Here is an 18,822-nt window from a genome sequence, read left to right as displayed (position 1 = left end):
GAACTGTGTGACAGCTATCTGGGAGTCCTTGTGCTAGCTGAGCTGCCCTGCTTTTGCGTTACGCTCATGCCTTGGGTGTTAGCTTTCAAGCAGAGCTCTTTAAACAGAGGACAGGAGGAAGTTTCCCTTGAAAAGCCTGCGTGTGTTTGTATCCTGAGCAGGCAATGTGCTTTGTACTGTGAAAACAGTGCTGCTCCCCACGTGTCTCCCTGGGAAGTCCCACACTTGCTCCATGGGTGGGTGAGACCCGGTGGCATGTGGTCAGACAGAGCAATACACCCCCCTAGAGACTCCCGGGGCAGACTGAAGTGGGGAACAGTGAAGGGAAGACTGGTATTACAGGGACTGGATGAGCAGTACTCCTAAGAGTTAACAGTAGCTCTTACACAGGTGTATTTGCTGAGAGATAATGAAGACAAATTTTCATACTGTTGATTTAGGGTACTGGGATTACCTCAATGGCTTTTCAGATTATGCTAATGTGTTGTTCTTTTTGCAGTGCATTGGTATAGTTTGAAGGCGGCGTTTGAATACACAATAAGAAACAAACAGGGTGGCAGGACCCACCCCATCTGTTAGAGAAAAAGAACTCCACAGTTTTTAGTTTTCATTCGAGACTGAAATCGAACCTTTTGACATATACAGCATTTTTTACTTTCCCATGATATACTGAAATGACTGGTCAGTTGAAATTTCCTCCGCCTGTCACCTGTGGTACAGTGGTCATGGACTTGCAAAATGAGGACTATTCCATACTGAGCTGTAACCCATTTCTCTTGTCCATAATTTCTCCTTCCATACTGTGAAGGTAGCATTCTCCCTCTTTCCAGCCACTGTTTGTTCATTGGTATTATTGTGTTTGTCTCTGTAATACTTCTTCTGTGTTCTCCCACATCTGTTTTCTTGGTGATAAATTGCATCCCAAACAAAAGTAATGCTGAATCAGATAATCTCTCTTTATCACCCTTCAGACACTTTCTACAGCATCGGGGATAGCTGGGGAAGGGGTGAGGACCACTGCCAGTTTGTGGATTCACACCTGGATGGAAGAACAGGACCTCAGTCATATGTTGAAGCCCTGCCCACCATCCGAGGTATGTCAGTGGGTGAGTGGGATGCTGGCCAGGTGCCTGTCTTCCCGTCCATGGGATACAGGGGTAGGGAGTGGAGCACAGGATGGGGATCTTTGTCCACGGCTGCCAGCAGCATTCTGAGTTCACCTGATGCTGTAAGTGATGAGGTGATGCTGTACTCAGGCCTAGCTGAACAGGTTATGAAAGTCCCAGAAGGATTTGTGGGTGCTGAGAGAGAGAGAGAGAAAGAAAGAGAGGTATATATAATGCAAATAATTTAGAGGAACAAAGTGCAAAAACAGAAAAAAAAAAAAAAAAAAGTATAGGTCTATGAAACCTCTCTCCTAATTAAAAGACCTGCCATACTGAATCTAGGTGCAAAAACTCTTCCACATGCCACAAAGGACCAGCTACATCTTTGCAAATACAGCTTTTGCAAATGGTGTCTGACTGGTTCATTCAATGCAAAACACATAGGAATATGTCTAGTGACTTAAGGTCAGTCTGCAAGACTTTTATTTTGGCCTGGTAGATATCTCCTTCTGAGTGAAAATTCTCACCTGGAAGGAGTTTGTCCAAGTAAACTGCTCAGCTCACATAGCAGAGAGGGTGACAGCTTGCTTCACAAAATGAACCCAATCATGAAAGTCAGCCAATATTTTCAATAAGTCTATTGATATAAATTATTGAGTTGGCTTTAATGGTTTCCATGTTAAATTACTTGTTGATACTCTCTTGATGGTGGCATTACCAGGAAGAAACTGAAACAGTCACTGATATTTATATACCACGGGGAAGTACCACATTTCTCAGTTCAAAAGGGGGATGCTTAATCCAGATGTGTATACTAGGTCTAGGAGACAGAGATAGGGAGCGCACAGAAGTTATATCATTGGCACAAGACATGAGTGTTTCAGATGTTCCAGTGCACGAGCTATGTGGAGAAGAATGCTGCACCTCTCCTAATGCTTTAAGCAGTCATATTCCTTCTGCAGATGAAGAAAGAGGGGGAGAAAGGGCTTAACTCCATATTTACTGAATGAAATGATACCTTTTTGTTTAGTGAAAGGCCAATGTTTGTTGATAGTCTGTTAAGATCTATGAGATAATATAATCTGATGGTATTTTTTACCCCAGAGTCCTTCATATATTTAAACTGATTTACAAACTTCATAAACACAGCTGAAATGTAGCCACCTTTTTGAGTGAAATGCAGAAGCTCTTTGGCAGACCACAGCATTACACAATAGTTCAAGAGATTTTGAACAGTAAACCCAGTCAAAATGACAAGAAATATAAAGGACCAGTGTTAAATCATTCAAGAAAGATCTAGGCCAAATACCAGGGCTAGCAAATACCCTTTTGACAGAACTCCCTACCAGACAGCTTCTAAGTTTTCATTTGGGATGTGGAATTGACTCTCACTGTGTCTGTTACTTTTGTTAAATTACTGTCTTTGTTTTGAAATGCAAATGGGCATTTTATTCCCCACAGGATATTACCGCCAGTACCGCCAGGAGCCTGTATCATTTGGACGCATTGGACACACAACACCCTACTACTATGTGGGCTGGTATGAGTGCGGTGTGCCCATCCCAGGGAAATGGTAGCAGTCTGCTTTCCTGTCTTAGGCAGACCATGCTTTTCAAATTATTTCTACCAGAGGACTGTGAGCAACTTATTCGGGGAAAAAAAAAAAAAAAAAAAAAAGAAATGAGGCAAACCCGTGAAGACCAGCTGCTCAAGAAACCCTCATGAAGTCAAACACAGTCCCCCCTTTACCAGCCTAAATCTGTGGTGCTGCTTGATTTCTGTTTGGAAGCAGGGACAGAATATAAGTTTGGTGTCCTACTTTCCTCCTCTGGGTCTGTAAGGCACAGAGAGGCGGTTGCAATGTGTGCAGCCTGTGAAAACTAGAACTGTATTAGCCACGAAAATTTGGAAGTTTCTTATATCTTGCAGGAATGACCTAAGCATGCTGTGCTTGCTTAATGGGATGCTAAACTGCCCTTTGCTGCCCGCTGGGGCTTCCCTATGCAATTGTGCCATGTAACTGGCCACCCACCAAAGGCAATATATTCTCCTGAAGACTTACCCTGTGGGTTCACCCACTGTTGGACTAATCACCAGGTCACAGTGTAAATTCACTCTGAGATATATGTATATCTATATCTATATAAATACAGTACTGTACATCTGCAGAAGTACTGCTTAGTGATGCTGAGATTTTCTTGTTCACTAGATAAATATGTTTGGAATTTTTATGTAAAAGGTGCTGTTAATTCTTTGAGATATTGCTATGCACAATATATTAACCAAGGAAAGAGCTGTATTCTTCTTGTGAGTACTGTTGATCTAACATTTGAATTACTGGTCAAAGATCTGTGTCCCACTTCCTTGGCAGCCTTTGGACTGGACATTCAATGGGAATCTACCCCTCTACCCATGTTAGAGTGTCACTGTGTGGTCCAGCAAAAACACACATTCAATAGTTTATCAGCATCAGTTAAACTTTCTATCCTTTTCTATTTAAAAGTTTTAGTGCAACTTTTCTTCAATCCATTCTCATCTTACTTGGTATGTTATTTATTCCTTGTCAGTATCTTTCACTTCACTGTGAAGAAGCACGGGATGAGTAACTTGCAAATTAGAAACTGCTTTTAACTTATTTGACCTCCAAAAAGAAGCCCAAGCTACCAATACAAGAGTCAACGAGCAGGAAACTCATTTGACTTTGATCCGTCCTGGGAACAAATTGGGATACACTTCCTTTAAAATACTACCACAATCTCTTCCATCCAGACCAGAAAGCAAATACTTGCAATAACGTAGGATTTTAGTAGTTCTTCTGGGCAATCTAGCATTAATGGTTTACTTAGTAATTTTCATGGTCTTACTGTTTCATGGTAACATCTCAACAGCCTTTGCTCATGTTAGTAAGACTCCCCCATTCTGACAACCTGGGAGAGCAGCAGCATTCCTGGGGAATGGGTCTGGTCTCTGGTCCATCTCTCACTCTTATTCGAGCTTACGTGTAGTATAAGTCTAATACCTTTTCAGTTGCTTCCTGTAGTTATTGTAAATTGTATGGGGACAAAAAAGGAACTAAAGTGATTAAAAGAACATTTTATTTTTCATGGTGATTCGGGTTTTAACATTTTAATTGTTCTCACATACTTTTGCTTCAGTACAGTGCCAAATATATGGTCTTGAAGTATAACTTTTTTCCCTAATAAACCTATGATACATGGTTCCATTTCTATTTCATCCTTTCTGCTCATCTGTGTCAAGTAATCTGACAAAGCAACAAACCGTTAGTTTTCAAAAAGTCTTCCTTAGCAGAGGAGTAGTTTTCAACTTTTTCTAAGGGGCTGGAAGTATGTGAGTGTGTTGTTCTCTTTCAAAGGTGGTTAGCAGCTAGTGTGGAGTTACCAAGGGCAAATCATGGCTGAACAACCTGATCACATTCTTTGTTGAGATGACTGGCTCTGTGCAAAAGGGGAGAAAAGTGGATGTCATTGACTTTGGCTTTTGTAAGGCGCTTGGCATGGTTTCCCACTGTGTGCTTGTAGCCAAACTGGTGGGATATGGCTTGGATAGTTGGACTTTAAGGTGGTCTTAAAATTAGCTGTGTCATGAGGCTCAAAGGGTTGTGATCAAAAATAGTGCAGTCCAAATGACAGCTGGTTGCAAGCGCCACCCCTAGGGTCCAGTACTGGGACCAATGCTATCTAATGTCCTGGACAATGGGATGGAGTGTGTGGATGGAGTGCACAGATGGAGTGCACCGTCAGCAAGCTGGGGCTGGGGCTCGGGAGTGGTTGATGTGCTGGAGGGCAGAGCTGCTCATCAGAGGGACTTTTATGTGCTGAAGAAATGAGCTGTCAGGAACCTCATGCAGTTCAGCAAAGGAAAGTGAGAAGTCCCACGTGGGGGATGAAATAGCCCCTTGCGGTAATACAGGCTGGGATGACTGTCCAGGGAGCAGCTTTGCAGACTTCAGAGTCCTTGTGAACAACAGATCGAATGTGAGCACTCCAGAGATCCATTCCAACCTAAATTATTCAGTGACTTTTTATGATTCTAGAGAAGGCATCCAATAATAAAAACTATTTTTTTCTTCTATTGAATCAAAGTCATCCCTTGGTCCAAAGCCTAGTGATCAGCATATGTGAGTGGGACTTGTGCCACTGACTCTAAAGAGCAGGGCCTGATTTCACCAGTCATGGTTTGGCCTACTGCATAAAGATGGATATTTCCTCCCCACAGCCAATTCTTTCTGCATTTTCACCTTTGGAGACCACAGGTGGGTTTTGATTTGTTGAACTGTAGAGATGTGGTTTCTTTATTCCCTGCTGGAAATACTCTTAGGGTGGGAGAGTCCCATTCAGGGATGTCATCATGGGTGAAGAGCTGAGGCCATCATTTTTTTGCAGCCTCAGCTGGGGAGGATCTGGGGGGTGTTGGGGGCAGAGGTGGAGGGCACTACGCACTGTTCCACTCCAGTGTAAAAATTCTTTGATGCTAAGTCAGCCAGGGCAGAGTCAGCAGTAGGACACAACAGGGAAACACATGAAACGCAATGGTGTGCAGCCTGTTCCCCTCACTTTGAGGTCTGGGTAAGTCCTCTGTGCTGTGTGAGGTGATCTGATTGACACATTTGCATCCTTTATCCCATGCGCAGGGTAACACATTATTGTGATAAGAGGGAGTTTCTTGAAGAGATTATACTATTTTTGCTCTTCGTTTATCTAGGAGGTGGTGTGATTAAAGAGGCAACTAAATCCATCAGGAAAGCCACCTCTGATCCAGATCCTCTCTCCATGGCCCTGGCCGTGCCCTGACCAATGGGCCACCCTCCCCTTTCCCTCCCCTGCTTTCCCACTGTCCCTGTGACACACTGGCCCTGCTGTGCCACTGTAGGAGAAGCAGCACGCCCACTTGGAGGTAAACCCTGTCTCCATCGGAATAGCTGTACAGCTTTGAGACTGTGCTGAGTACCAGGGGACATAATATTGTTCCAGACGGTGCTAATGGGAGAGGGACGGGTCCCTCCCTCCATCAGCTGTCTTCCCATGTACACCCCCTTGCTGGCAAAGCCACATCTGCATCTGGTCTCCAAACCCTTGGTGTCAGCTTGGAGAATGCCATGTTCCTTCAGAGGCTCTGAGGGGTGTTGCACCAACCCTGCTTTCTTGTCAGAGCAATCCTTGAGGGAATGGGATGGAGGAGAGGGAGGATCTCCACAGAGAGAAAATCCACACAGCTTGTGACTGCATTGCCTCTGGTCCAAGTTCCTCCAGGGCAGAGGGATGCCAAGGCCCTGCCTGGTGGGGAGTTGAACAGAGCTGGAAAAGAAAAGGAGAAAAACACAACGGGGGCAGGGGTGGGGAGGAAAAGACAGGCAAAGAAGTTGCTCTAAGTATTGTCTGGCCCTGGTCAGTTCCAGATGCTAATCTCTGATCACTGTACCATATTTTTGAGAGAATTGGGATTTCTGCCTCAAAGGCAGCAGGAACAATTGCCAGCATCTGAGAAATGCCAAGGGCTTTCAGGGGCAGCCAAATCCCAGCATGTGGACCGGGGATGCAAACAGAAGAGCTCTTCGGTGATGAAGGAGGAACTGGGTGTTGCTTGGAAAGATAATTGAAGGCCTTCGCAGGAGGTAACCCAACCCACTGAACAATGTAAAATGCTCCTGGTGGTTCCTCCCTACAAAAAATTACACGGTTTTCTCTCCCCAAAACCCATGTCCTTTTTTCTCACCAGGCAGATGGATGTTATTCATGCGAAGAGCTGCCTTCCTCCAGCAGAAGAGAATGAGGTAAATGCAGAAGGGAATGAGATCAACACTGCAGCAGTAGTTCAGCTCTGCTTCCCAAGGCGAAGCTGGCATCCATGGACGTCTAAAAAATCCCACCCCTGGAGAGCTGCCAGTCTGCCTGAGGGCCCTTAGCTGGTAACATTTGAAAACAAAGCCATGCCTTGTACTGCTGCTCCCTTTCCCTTCATGCTTCTGTGTCCCATAAAGCAGGAAGCACTCCCACAGGACTTGTGCCATATCACTGTGCCAGCTGCACCACAACAATCAGTGAAAAGTACAGCCCTGGTGGGAATAAGCACTCGGAGCAGAATAATGCCAGAATTGTAGCCAACTGTGATAATCATGGTGTCAACATCAGGAAGTTAAGTGTCAAAGGCAACAGCATGGGGGCCAGGTCCTTGCGTGCTAACAGTTGTCATAACTCTTCAGTGCCAGTTGTGTAGCTCCTCAGTGCCAGTTATGTCACCCAGTTCCAAACACAACTTGACCAGCAGAAGAAGAGCTGGTGGAACATCCACATGGCACACGCCAAGGAATAACGTACTTGCAGCAATGAAGGTCAGCCACAGACTGAGCTGTGTTAGAAAGGACACAGCCAGTGGGATCAGTGATAGAATTCTCTGTTCAGCACAGGTGAGCCTGCACGTGGAGTGCCACTGGCCCTCCAGTACAAGGCAAACTGGAGTAGGTCAAGGAGAGGGTGACCACAGTGGTTAGGGGACTGTTGCACAGGATGTACAAGGAGAGGCCGAGCGCTGGGTTTGTTCAGCTTTGTGGAAGGAAGGCTTCACTGGCAGTGGTGGATCTAATCGATATCTTCAATGGCCTAATGGGATTGTAAAGAAGATGGAATCGCAATTTTCTGAGAGGCATACAGTGAAAGGATGAAGGGCAATGGACACAAACTGCAACATGGGAAATTCCAAGGAAGTATTGGGAAAATGTTTTTATCATAGGGGTGATCAAGCACAGGAACAGCAACCCAGAGAGGTGGGGAAAACTCCATCCCTGAAGGTGCTCATAACTGGCCTGGAGAGGGCTGTGAGTAACCCAATCTAGCTTTGATGTTGGCCTTGCTTTGAACAGTGTATTGGACTTGACTTCCAAAGGTTCCTTGCAACCTGAAGAAGTGTACAAGTCTATGAATAACATCAAACACCGCATCATGCAGCCAGACAAAACCAGAACCAAAATTTCACAGAAGCAAAGCACAAGCTCCAGGAAATTTTCACAGTGGATTTATTTATTGAACAAAAATAATCATAGGCTCACATAATGGCTGATGTGGAAGGGACTCTGAGGATTGCCTAGTCCAATTGCCTCTGCTGAAGGCAGGGTCAGCTACAGCAGGTTACACAGGACCGTGTCCTCTCACGTTTAAAGTATCTTTGAGGATGGAAACTCCACAGTTTCAGAAACCTGGGCCAATGCTTAACCACCATCCCAAAATAAAAACTATTTTTATAAAATTTATTAAATTTATAAAATACATACAAATCAAAAATATTTTTATGTGGGGTTTTCTGTATTTCAGTTTGTGCCCATTGACTTCTGTCCTGTCACTGGACACCATTGAGAAGACCCTGGCTCCATCTTCTTTACTCCCCATATCAGGAATAAGATCCCACTGAGCCTCGTCTTCTCCAAGCTGAAAAGTCCCAGCTCTCTCAGCCTTTCCTTATATCAGAGATGCTCCAGCCCCTTCATCATATTCATAACCCTTCACTGGACTCTCTCCATTACGTCCATACCTCTCTTGTACTGGAGAGCCCAGGACTGAACACAGAGTACTCCAGGTGTGGCCTCACCAACACTGAATAAAGGGGAAGGATCACCTTTTTGGAAAAAAACACCTTAATTAAAAAAAAAAAAAAAAAAAAAAAAAAGCCTTTTTTTTTTTTTTTTTAACTAAATGGAAGTTGCAAGCTGGCTCCCCGGTAAAATTGTGACCATTTGTGAGGATATAAGGGAGGCTGTGAGGGCAAGAGAGGAAAGGACTGTAATATGTTAGACTCCCATGAAGAATTTCTGACCTTGGCTTCTTGCTGTGAGTAGGTCCTGTACATGCTTTCCAAATGTGACCTGTGCAAGCTCACAGCTGCGTCTGGGGTTCGGGTCACACGTAATTGTTGGTGATACCCTCATGTTTATGGAAAAAGCCTCTAGATGGCAGGAGATGCTATTTGGCCAGGCACTGCAGGAGGCACCTACAGTAGGGACTGAGTGGCAGGAGTGCAGATGGCATGTGCTTTCAGCATTGCACACACATAGCGAGAAATTTGTTTTAATGAGAGCAGTTCTGGTTCAGGAGCAAGAAAGTCCATTCCCAGATCGTAGAGAGATTCTCTAAGAAGGAGTCCATCCCTCACAAGGCAAAACTTGCTATCTGTTATGTCTAAAGATTTGGAAGGATTTAAGTAGAAACAAAGTGAAAATACACAATGTGCTCCTGCTGTGCTTTCTCAGGAGGCACTTTTGCTAAAATTGCAGGTATTGTGATTTTCCCCAGAGTACTGTGGGCAGCAAGAACCAGTTTATCTTGCAGTAGAAGCATTACTGACTATTTCCAAGAGGCTTTCAAACTCTTCTTGAATGTAATTGCAATAGTGTTTCTGCCCACATAATTGCTTTCTATCCTTCTGAAGGTCTTTGTTCTGTGAGCTACAGGTCCTCCTCATCCACTAAAAATGAGCTGTGTTTATTTAAACTGCTAATAAAACCCCCAAAAGCTTTCACTGATTGTCTATCATTAACCTTAGTTTTTTCCCCTCATTGACCTTCTCCCTTTTGTAATTCGAGAGTCTTTCTTGGAGCTGAGTGAAGCACTGACTCTGTCCTGAACATATGGTCTAAGGTATGTTCAAAATTGCTTCACAGTGGAGCACTCAGAGTTGGTGTTCCTCTCTGGCACCCACGGGCCTGATCTGTCTTGTTCCACTCAATATCTTCTAGCAGATATTTAACCTGCTTTGCCCACCCCTTTCTCTACTGCAATGCATCATTTTTATAAAAATAAAAAAGATGAGATGTTAATACCACAACTCTGTAAGTCCCCCCCAAACACCCAGCAGCAGCATTTCCTCCTTCCCTACGGTCAGTAGCATCATGTAGGAATGAAATGGAGGCAATAAAAGACAGGAGAGGATCTGAGATGAAATCTTCTCCACTCCTCCAGCTCACCCAGCATCTCTGTCTTCATGCTGGCCCCTGTGTTGCCTGGCGCAGGCTTCAAAACTTCTGTATGGGCCCTTATGCTGCCCATGGGTGTCCCTACCAAGCAGGAGTGCTGGCATCGCATCTCTTGCTTGTGGCAAGATAATGGGCTGGACTCACGCACTAGTGAGTCACCTCCTTCTCCCAGACTACACAGAATATCACACTGGGTGGTGAAGATCATTTTGCCCAGCCTTGGAAAGTGGGTTTTCACAGATCAGCTGTGGAGAGGAGGGAAGGGGCTGCTCCAAATGACTCCTTGGAGTGTCCTGGCTTCCCTGCGTTTTGGCTGAGACAGCCCTGAGAAAGGGAGAGGGTGCGGAGCCGCGGACGAACGACACGCCGAGATGGGTTCAGTGTGGGAGATAGAGCATCAATCAACGTGTGTGTTTATTGGTCCAGAGTACATATATTTATACAGACAATGATAATTATTATGCCTACTAGTCACTAGCTGATTGGCTTAAGCTCTAAAGGTCGTATTCGCACGGTCCACCTACTTGCAGTTAGCTTACAGCACAAGCTTCTCATAACACTAAGTTTCTCATGCTACTTGTTTTCGATACACGACAGTACCGTAACACAGTGTTTCTCAGACCACCGTTATCATAACACTAGGTTTCTCAGACCACTATTCCTAATTCCCCTTAGCCTGTTTTTGACACACCACGGTACACAGGGCTGAAGCGTCCTTGACATTCCTCCTGTATCAGCAGCTGCGAGCAGCTGCAGGCAAACCCTAGTGAGGCTCAGCATCAGCAGCTAGAGCAGGCTCTGATCATACAATTGCTCGGTGGGCTCAGGACCCTTGTCTCTGAGCCATTCTCCAACAATTCCCCCTTTTTCTTTTTGTATGAGCAGAGCCTGCGCTAACGTTTGTTCAAAGATTTTCTTAATACATGACAAGGCACAACTTAGGCATGCAGGCTTACAATCTACTGGCTAAAGGCACAGGACCCTTGTCTCTGAGCCATTCTCCAACAAGAGGGCATCTGCAGAGCTGCACCCCTCATCCTGCCACACCTCCCTGGGCAGATGTTAGGAGTCCCATCCCTTGGGGAAGGGTAGGGTGAGAGCCCAAAACTGTGTGACATGGTGATCCATACAGGCAGATCTGCCTAAAGGCACGAGCATACGGATGAGAGGTTGCAAAGAGCAGTTACGCTACCTATTTTTGTGTTCTCTATTGAAACAGGAGAGTGTCTAAATACAAGTCAGCCAAGGTCATGTTTAGTTTATGCTGCTAATCAGTGGTGAACAAACAAGAGAAAACAGTTCCAAGCTGTGAATATGTTATCATTTCCTCTCCCTGAATATAAGAAGAAACAAGACTTACAAAATGAATAGTATTGTCAACACTGGCTTTAGGCAGTGTAACCTGCCTAACAGAGAAGTAAGTAACCAGCCTGAGGACTCGTCCATTAATTTCAAGTAGCACTATGCATTAATATTACCACTACTGTTAATTTTTTGGTACTGTCCTCCTCTGAGTGTTTACCTTTCAAAACCACACACTGATAAGATTGTCTCCTGTACTGCACCAGCCTGGGCTTCTGCACAGCACACCCATGGACATGCAGCCCCTCAGCTCCTGCCAGATGCTCTACTAGTCCTCAGTCTGTAAAGGCTCAAAACTGATCTTTCCAACAAACACAGCATGACTTTCTAGGTGGTTGGGAATCTTCCTCTGGCGAGAAAGCTGGTGAATCCCAATTTTCCCACTTGCTTTTTGCACAGAAATGGTCTACGTTAGGTCAGAACTTCTTATAACTAATTGACCTGCCATTTCCCAGTTGCCTTTACTGATGCTGCAGCTCTCATTTTACATTTTAAGGTTATATTATTTTTCTGGATTTTCAGCTTTCCTGCTAGAAATCTGTTTTAAGATATTTTGTTCCAAAGAAGAGTCTGCTTTGGTTTCTTCCTTTTGAAATTTTCTTTTGAAAATTATTCTGGTATCATGTGAGCTAGGAAATCTGCTTGGACTGTTTTTATTTAAAAGTCCAAAGATTCAGAAACAAGAAAAAACATGTTGCTCAGAGTAACTGAAATGCCATCTATTCATATATCTAGTAAATTCTTGTGTATATCTGGAGTATATTGTAATATTGTATACATCACATTTGATTAACCTGTACTGAAAACAGGATTACTTTAAACAGCCATCATATAAGATACAGAGACAAAAAGCTTTATAAGGATGGTTTAAGTTGCATCTGAGGAGAAAAATGTATGGCACTGAATACAGTATACAGTGGATATACAATACATGGTGCTATATAGCAAATTCTTAGGCTTAGTAATATGCTAATGTTTCTAACAAGTGGGTTAAGTAGGTATTAGAAGAGTTACGATGCTTACACATTTTGCCTATGACTGAGTTTGTGTCCTAGGCTAGAGTGAGGGCATGGGCTTGCTATCATGCTGAAGCAATGCAATGCTCTTCTGCAGACTTTGCAAGGTTACTGGACCTGCTTTAGAATCCCCATAGCAGGAGGAAAAATATCCTCCTTAGACAAGAGAAAGATATGCTAAATGTCAACAGCAGGAGGGGGTGACTTAGCTCATGTGAAAGTTGAAAGAACTTAGAAAATTCTGAAAACTTTTGGAAATCTTTCACAGATCCACCTGCCATGGCACCCTCAAGATGCTGCACAATGTCTCTCGCTACTGCCAGTGACCCCAGACAGCTTGGGGTCAGTTCAGCTGCGGGATCAAAATGTGATGCACTTCTTGTGATCCTTCAAACTTCTGAGATTCCCAGGCGTTGGCTTCCTTTGCAAAAAAGGAAGGCTGAACCATAGTCAGCCAATGCAAACATGCCATGTCTCCCTCGTTCATCCCTTTACGATGATATTTGTCCTCGGCATGTAACTAAACCTGAGGTCTTCCTACAGTCAACACCTGGCATTTCATTCAATAGCAGTACACCAAATGAAGGCTGCTTTGGTCCTCATGGATCTCACCCTGACAAGGAATAACAGGAAAGCAGATTGCAAGAATGTCAGTGGAGCCATCCCCTGACAAATATTTTCCTTGTCTTAATGATGCATTATGCAATTACAGAGTTATAAAAGGCACTCTCTGGGATCCTCACTGACTCCTGAGGTTTCACAGGGCTGGACTCATATATCCTGGGGATCTCGTAGCATGGGTCAAAATCTGGCCATGGGTTTCTTTGAGTTTCACTGCTCCTGGAACACTTGGGCATTGTTTAGGAAGCCCAGTTATAGGGAAAGCTCCTCAACATGGGGCCTTGTTTTCCATCTTGTGGCTTTTCCACCACTTTTTGTTTCTGTTGTTGTCACTGAGCCTGAAAAACTTTGTAAAAAGCCACTTTTGTACAGGATCACACATTTCACACACATGGGTCTGTAGTCCTTTTTCAGGGCCTCAACTAACAGCCAGAATCACAGGTTCCTCCATCATTCCGATACCCATGGTTTGGGTTAGCCAGCTGCTAACAGCTACAAGGAAACAGGCTGGAGCTGGAGGCTCCAGACCAGCTGATTAATCCCCACCTCTTTCCCTAGATTGCAGCAGAAAACCTTTTCACTTATTGAAAATGCAAAATCTGCCTTCTGAAAGCTGAGGTTTCCTCTAAAAAAAAAATGGTATTAATTAGCAGTAGTTGGTGGCCTCAGTACTGGACTGGGGACAAGTTATGGTTTCCCTTCAGTTGTCAGCCCCAGGAGAAGAACATTTAGTGATCTTGAGTTTGAATTGGAGAACTAACTGTTTACAGATGCAAGAAACTAAATGCTTGTGCCTGGGCTCACACTGCACTTTCTGTCTCTGTGTGCTGCCAGGAGGGCAGAGCAGCTGTGATAATATACCTACGTGTTGTGTCAGCAGAGATGTCTCTGTTGTGCTTTACCTGCGAGGCTCGGTACTTTTAAGGTTGGAAGTGACTATAGAAAACAATGTTTTAGAAAGAGTGAACAGTACCGTGTAAGGGCTTGTTTGCCATTTCCCCCCATTTCTGACGGATTCTAGGAGTCTGTTCTAGTCACACAGCAAATGCGGCTTTTTTTACATGCATGTTATCACTGTGTATCCCTGTTTTATAAGAAATGTTTATTTGACTACTGTTATGTTGCTTTGTGTTTTATGATGTTGAACTGGGAAGTGGTTCTCCTCCAAGATCTGAGTAGATCTAATGGGAAATAATACATGCCAGAACATGCAGACGTGGTTTGACAGAGACAGTCAAACCCTAGATGAATTGCAATTCTTCCACTTAGGTAGGAAATGGCAATCTTAATATCTTAAATAACCACAGAGAAGCCAACAGAGCAGTGCCAGGTTTACATTTGGCTCCCTTTCTGTGCGGATGCTGTGTTGACATGGACAGCTTAACCCGCTCTTGAACTCCAGAAAGCATCTCAAGGAATGGTGCATCCATGGCTGAACATGTCTTGCTTGCTTAGACTTGTCTTCCAGAGCTTTCAGATTTTTATACAGAGCTTAAATAGGCTGCATTCAGACACATGTATTTGCTTATCCAGTTTGTCCCTGTGAAACTGGCAGAAGCTAGCCAGCTGTAGTGGGGCTGGAAGCCAGCTATAGAAGAGACTGCTGTTTCTGAAAACAGTCAGTCAGCCACATGCTTTTTGCAATGTCGTATGATGAATACTTCATAAGAACTAGCAGCTACAGGGGGAACTCTGTATAATAAATGTTGGCACCATTCCCAACATTTGATATTTTGCTCTTGCAAATGGTCTTTAAAACAAACTGCACTGTATTTCCAGATTCTGAGCAAACAGGCTCTGACAGTAAGTAATTATAATCTAGAGCTGCAGGAGAAGGAAACAGTGGTTAGAAGTGATTTCTCATCCTCCAGAAAATAAAAGGGGCAAAAAATGAATTAAGAAGGCTAATGCAGGTGTTCAGAGAGACCTTTTGCAGGTCTGCCATCAACAGAAGGAGGGATGCGAGCTGGGACAGTTCTGGGGTTGTGTCACAGGGAAATGTGGGAGTTACCTGAGACTATGGGGATTTGTTTTACTGTTATCTCTTTATGCTTATGGTGCAAGGCAAAAGAGCTTCCAAATACCAAGACCTTCACCAGAACTTTGCTTTCAGGAACCAGAGTGTTTCTTTCCAAGTTGGTTGCCTAGATGGTAGTAAAAGAGACGAAAAAATAGAGGTATGGATAAGACACGTTCCCATATGAGAAATGGATGAAAGCGAGGAGATTTGAGTGTCTTTCGATGTCCAGTAAAATTGAGACAGGCCCGTAGTAGACTGCAGCTGTCCCAGGAGAGACTTGGAGAAGAACCCAGCAGAGCCCAAGGACAGAATTGTTAAAAATCCATTCCCCTTCTGTTGAGGTTGGTGTGAAAGAAGAGTAGGAGAAAACTTGGCATTCACTGTGTGGGAAGATGACTTGTATGTAAATGGGAGGAAGAAGAGTTAATTGCTGAGTAGAAGGGAGGCAGAACTTCACACTGGGAGGTTTTACTTATTTTATGGGGCTTGTTCTGGGCTGTAGAGCTTTTATGGCTCTCTGAGGAAACATCTGAGCTGGCTAAAAGTTCTGTTGAGCTGGAAAGAAGACAAAAGTACAGTGAGTTGGAGATAAGAAAAAATACTTAATCCAATTTATATGTACCCTTTCTGTAATCCACACATCATTCATATGCCAATATTTGCTCTTTCCACCCTTCCCCCTATCAATAAGGCTTTCAAAGCACTGAAGTGTCAGAGCAATTTTTTTCTGAAACCCACTGCAAAATTCCCTGGAACTCGTAAACTAAAAGAAAAATGTTACATTCCTAAGCCCTGCCATTTCCAGGATGTTGGGGACAGGGAGAGAAATCCCTCAAGAAATGAAAAGTCATCAGCTTGGTTTGGGGTTTCAGTGGTTTCACTGTTTGGCCTGTGCTGAGAAGGCATTCCAAAATACACAGCTCCTGCTAATGCCATTGCCAGAGCACTGTTCCTTCACCCATATTTTAAAGACTATTTTAAAATATATAAAGTGGAAGAAAGGGCTAAGAGTGGAAAGCCTGAAGACCTAACAGAGCCAGAACATTTCTGATGTGGGTACCTACATGTTGCAGCCAGACCATGGGTGACCAGGATGAGTTTGTGTCTGCTCTGTACTGCTGGTACAACACAGACTGGTATGGGGCAGCTCTAACCCCATGCTTTTCAAGCCCAATCATTTCCCTTTGAGATTGAGACATCCTATTCCAGTTCCAGGTCTCCCTTGCCTCCTGGAAGCCACAGGTAAGTTTTTTGAAGTAAGCAGTTTCTACAATTGTAGCTCATTTTCCACTTTATAAAAACAATATAGAAACTAGAATGGCACTGAAACATTGACACACATTAAATACCCCATTTGGCACTTTGAGGTACTAGAACAAGCCCTTCAGAGCTTCATGGAGCACAGAGACCACCGGCAGAGCCCCAGCACCCACATCTCTGTTCAGTCTCACTGTGAATCCACTGTTTACCAAAGACATGATTTGAGTTCAGCATCTTCTGATAAGGAAATGCTGAGCTATCTGAAAACTTTTGAAATGTGAAGTTTCTGTCAGAGCAGGAGTGAGGAACATTTTCCTTGATGAGATCCAAATAGGCCCAAGCACTTCGGCAGGCCAGGTCCCTTAACTATATCCAGTAATGTAATGACATGGGCATGGAGGGAAGTCAGATGGCTGGGGACAATAAGAATGGCATCACAGGCCATAGCTGTTCCCTGGCCAACCTGGTCACCCACGCCCTTCTTCAGAAATTAGATCAGAAGACTCTGCTGTCATTGTTCCCCTAGTGATCAATATTATCCCTGCTTCCCAGCATCATATGGATCAGGTTAATTTTAAAAGCTTAGTCTATAAAGTATTTTCTGATATGTTATTATATTAAATTAATAGAGGGGAAAAAAACCTTTTGTGAACAGAATGCAACATTTTATTTACCTGTGACTATTTGCTGGCCCAAAGTTTGTGTTACTCTGCACTCAGATCTGTGTCAGAAGACTTTGTTCCCATGGAGAGTGAAGGCATGTATCACGTAAGTGTCAGATGAGAAATATCTGCAAAAGCAGCAACAAAAGCACTGATGTATGTATGTGCCATATGTCAATTAGGGGCACATGATCAGCCACAAATGGCTCATGATACCTTCCCTTCCCCTTCCACTGAAGCTTAAGTGAAGTTGCACAGACATTAAATTGGTGTAGACACAGAGCTGAACAGTGTTTGCTTATTTACCTAGCTCATTATAGGAACAGTGGAAGCAGCTGGGTTTTCATAATCATTAATTAATTATCCAACCTAATTCAGAATGAACTCCCCCCCCCAAAAAAAAAACAGTAATAAAAAAAGCAGTGCTAATAAAGCTTTTGCTGATGTACCTGAGATGGGCACTGCCTCAGTGTACAGGCACTGCACAGATGAGGAGTGAAGGACTCTACCTGTGTCCAAGTCTTTAGCAATATGCCTGTCTGTCAGCCCGTCAGTCTGTCAATTCACTGATGGAACACACTCTATCCTCAATTTGCTTTGAACTGCACAGCATCTCTGGGTAACCTGGTTGCCTCCCAGACTGTCTTCAGGGTGAAAAAGCTTCTCCTTATATCCAGTCTGAACCTCTTTATCTCAACTTGTGCACATTGTCTCTCATCCTCTCCCTGTGCACCACAGTGAAGAACCTGGCTCCATCCTCGATGGAGGATGCCCTCCACGCAGGTATGAAGGGCTGCTGTCAGGTCCCACCAAAACCATCTCTTCTCCAGGCTGAGCAGGCCCAGATCCCTCAGCCTCTCTTCACAAGGGAAGTGCTTCAGCCCTGAGCATACTGGTGGCCCCCTGCTGAAATTTCTTCCCTGTTTTCCTAGTGTTGGGGGACCCAAAAATGGACACAATATTCTGGATGTGGTCTACAGAATGCCGAGTAGATGGAGCAGTCACTTCCCTTGATCTTCTGGCTGTGCTCCTGATCATGCAGCCCAGGGAACTGCTGGCCTTCTCTGCTGCCTTTGGACAGAAAGGGCAGAGAGAACACTCCTGACTTAGCTCACACTTAAATTATTCACTAATTTTATCCCAGTGGACCTGAGGGTAGAATTTGAACCAGACTAACTAGATTTTAGCATCATGATCTGAGGAGGAAATCAACAGAGGGATTCAGAAACCCATTTAAAAATTAACTAAAATACACTGAACCAAAAAACCCAATGAAATTTTAAGCTGCTAACTATTAAAACTTAAAGAGATGAAAGTTGAGGAAACTGCTATCTCTCTGATCCACACAGCTAAATCCAAAACCCAGTCATACAACTAAGACCTTGCTGGGAAGGCACCTCCTCCCACCTAGCACCAGATCAAAGTCCACAGTGCTCTTAGCCTGAATCTTTTAACTGCTCATCCATTTTTCTACACCCATATGACTAATGCACACAACACTAGCCATGACTTTACTGGGGCTTAAGGGACCTGTACCACCCCTCTAGGTTTCCTCAAAAGCCCTGTGGGGCCCCCACACTCCCTTTCGAGCGGGTCGTGCCTTCAGATGCATGACTGTACAGAGTCCCTGGTCATACTGGAACTGTATCCACTATTGCAAAAAGTGAAACTGATATGGAAATTAGAGATGTGGTGAAATGCTGGCTTTACAAAATCAGTGAGAGCCAAAGGAATATGTTTTCATTCCTTCATCAAGCTGAGTTGCCTGCTTAGATCTGCTTCCTTCTTCACATAC

The 18,822-nt window shown here is 44.1% G+C and overlaps 1 protein-coding gene across 1 annotated transcript in view; it reads left to right on the top strand.

Moving 5' to 3' along the window:
• Positions 1-4,329, top strand: part of FNDC1 (fibronectin type III domain containing 1) — a 71,702-nt gene extending 67,373 nt beyond the window's left edge. Inside the window, exons 19-20 of the mRNA XM_042796086.1 lie at positions 972-1,094; positions 2,568-4,329. Of these exons, the coding sequence (XP_042652020.1) occupies positions 972-1,094; positions 2,568-2,683 (239 nt within the window). The 3' untranslated portion in view covers positions 2,684-4,329. The remainder of the gene's footprint in view (positions 1-971; positions 1,095-2,567) is intronic.
• The last annotated feature ends 14,493 nt before the right edge of the window (positions 4,330-18,822 follow it).

This window comes from Tyto alba, unplaced genomic scaffold, assembly GCF_018691265.1.
Source record: "Tyto alba isolate M040663 unplaced genomic scaffold, T.alba_DEE_v4.0 Super-Scaffold_22, whole genome shotgun sequence".
Taxonomy (NCBI): Eukaryota; Metazoa; Chordata; class Aves; order Strigiformes; family Tytonidae; genus Tyto; species Tyto alba.
Note: the sequence above shows the minus strand (reverse complement) of the source record. Positions and strands in the feature narration are given on the sequence as shown.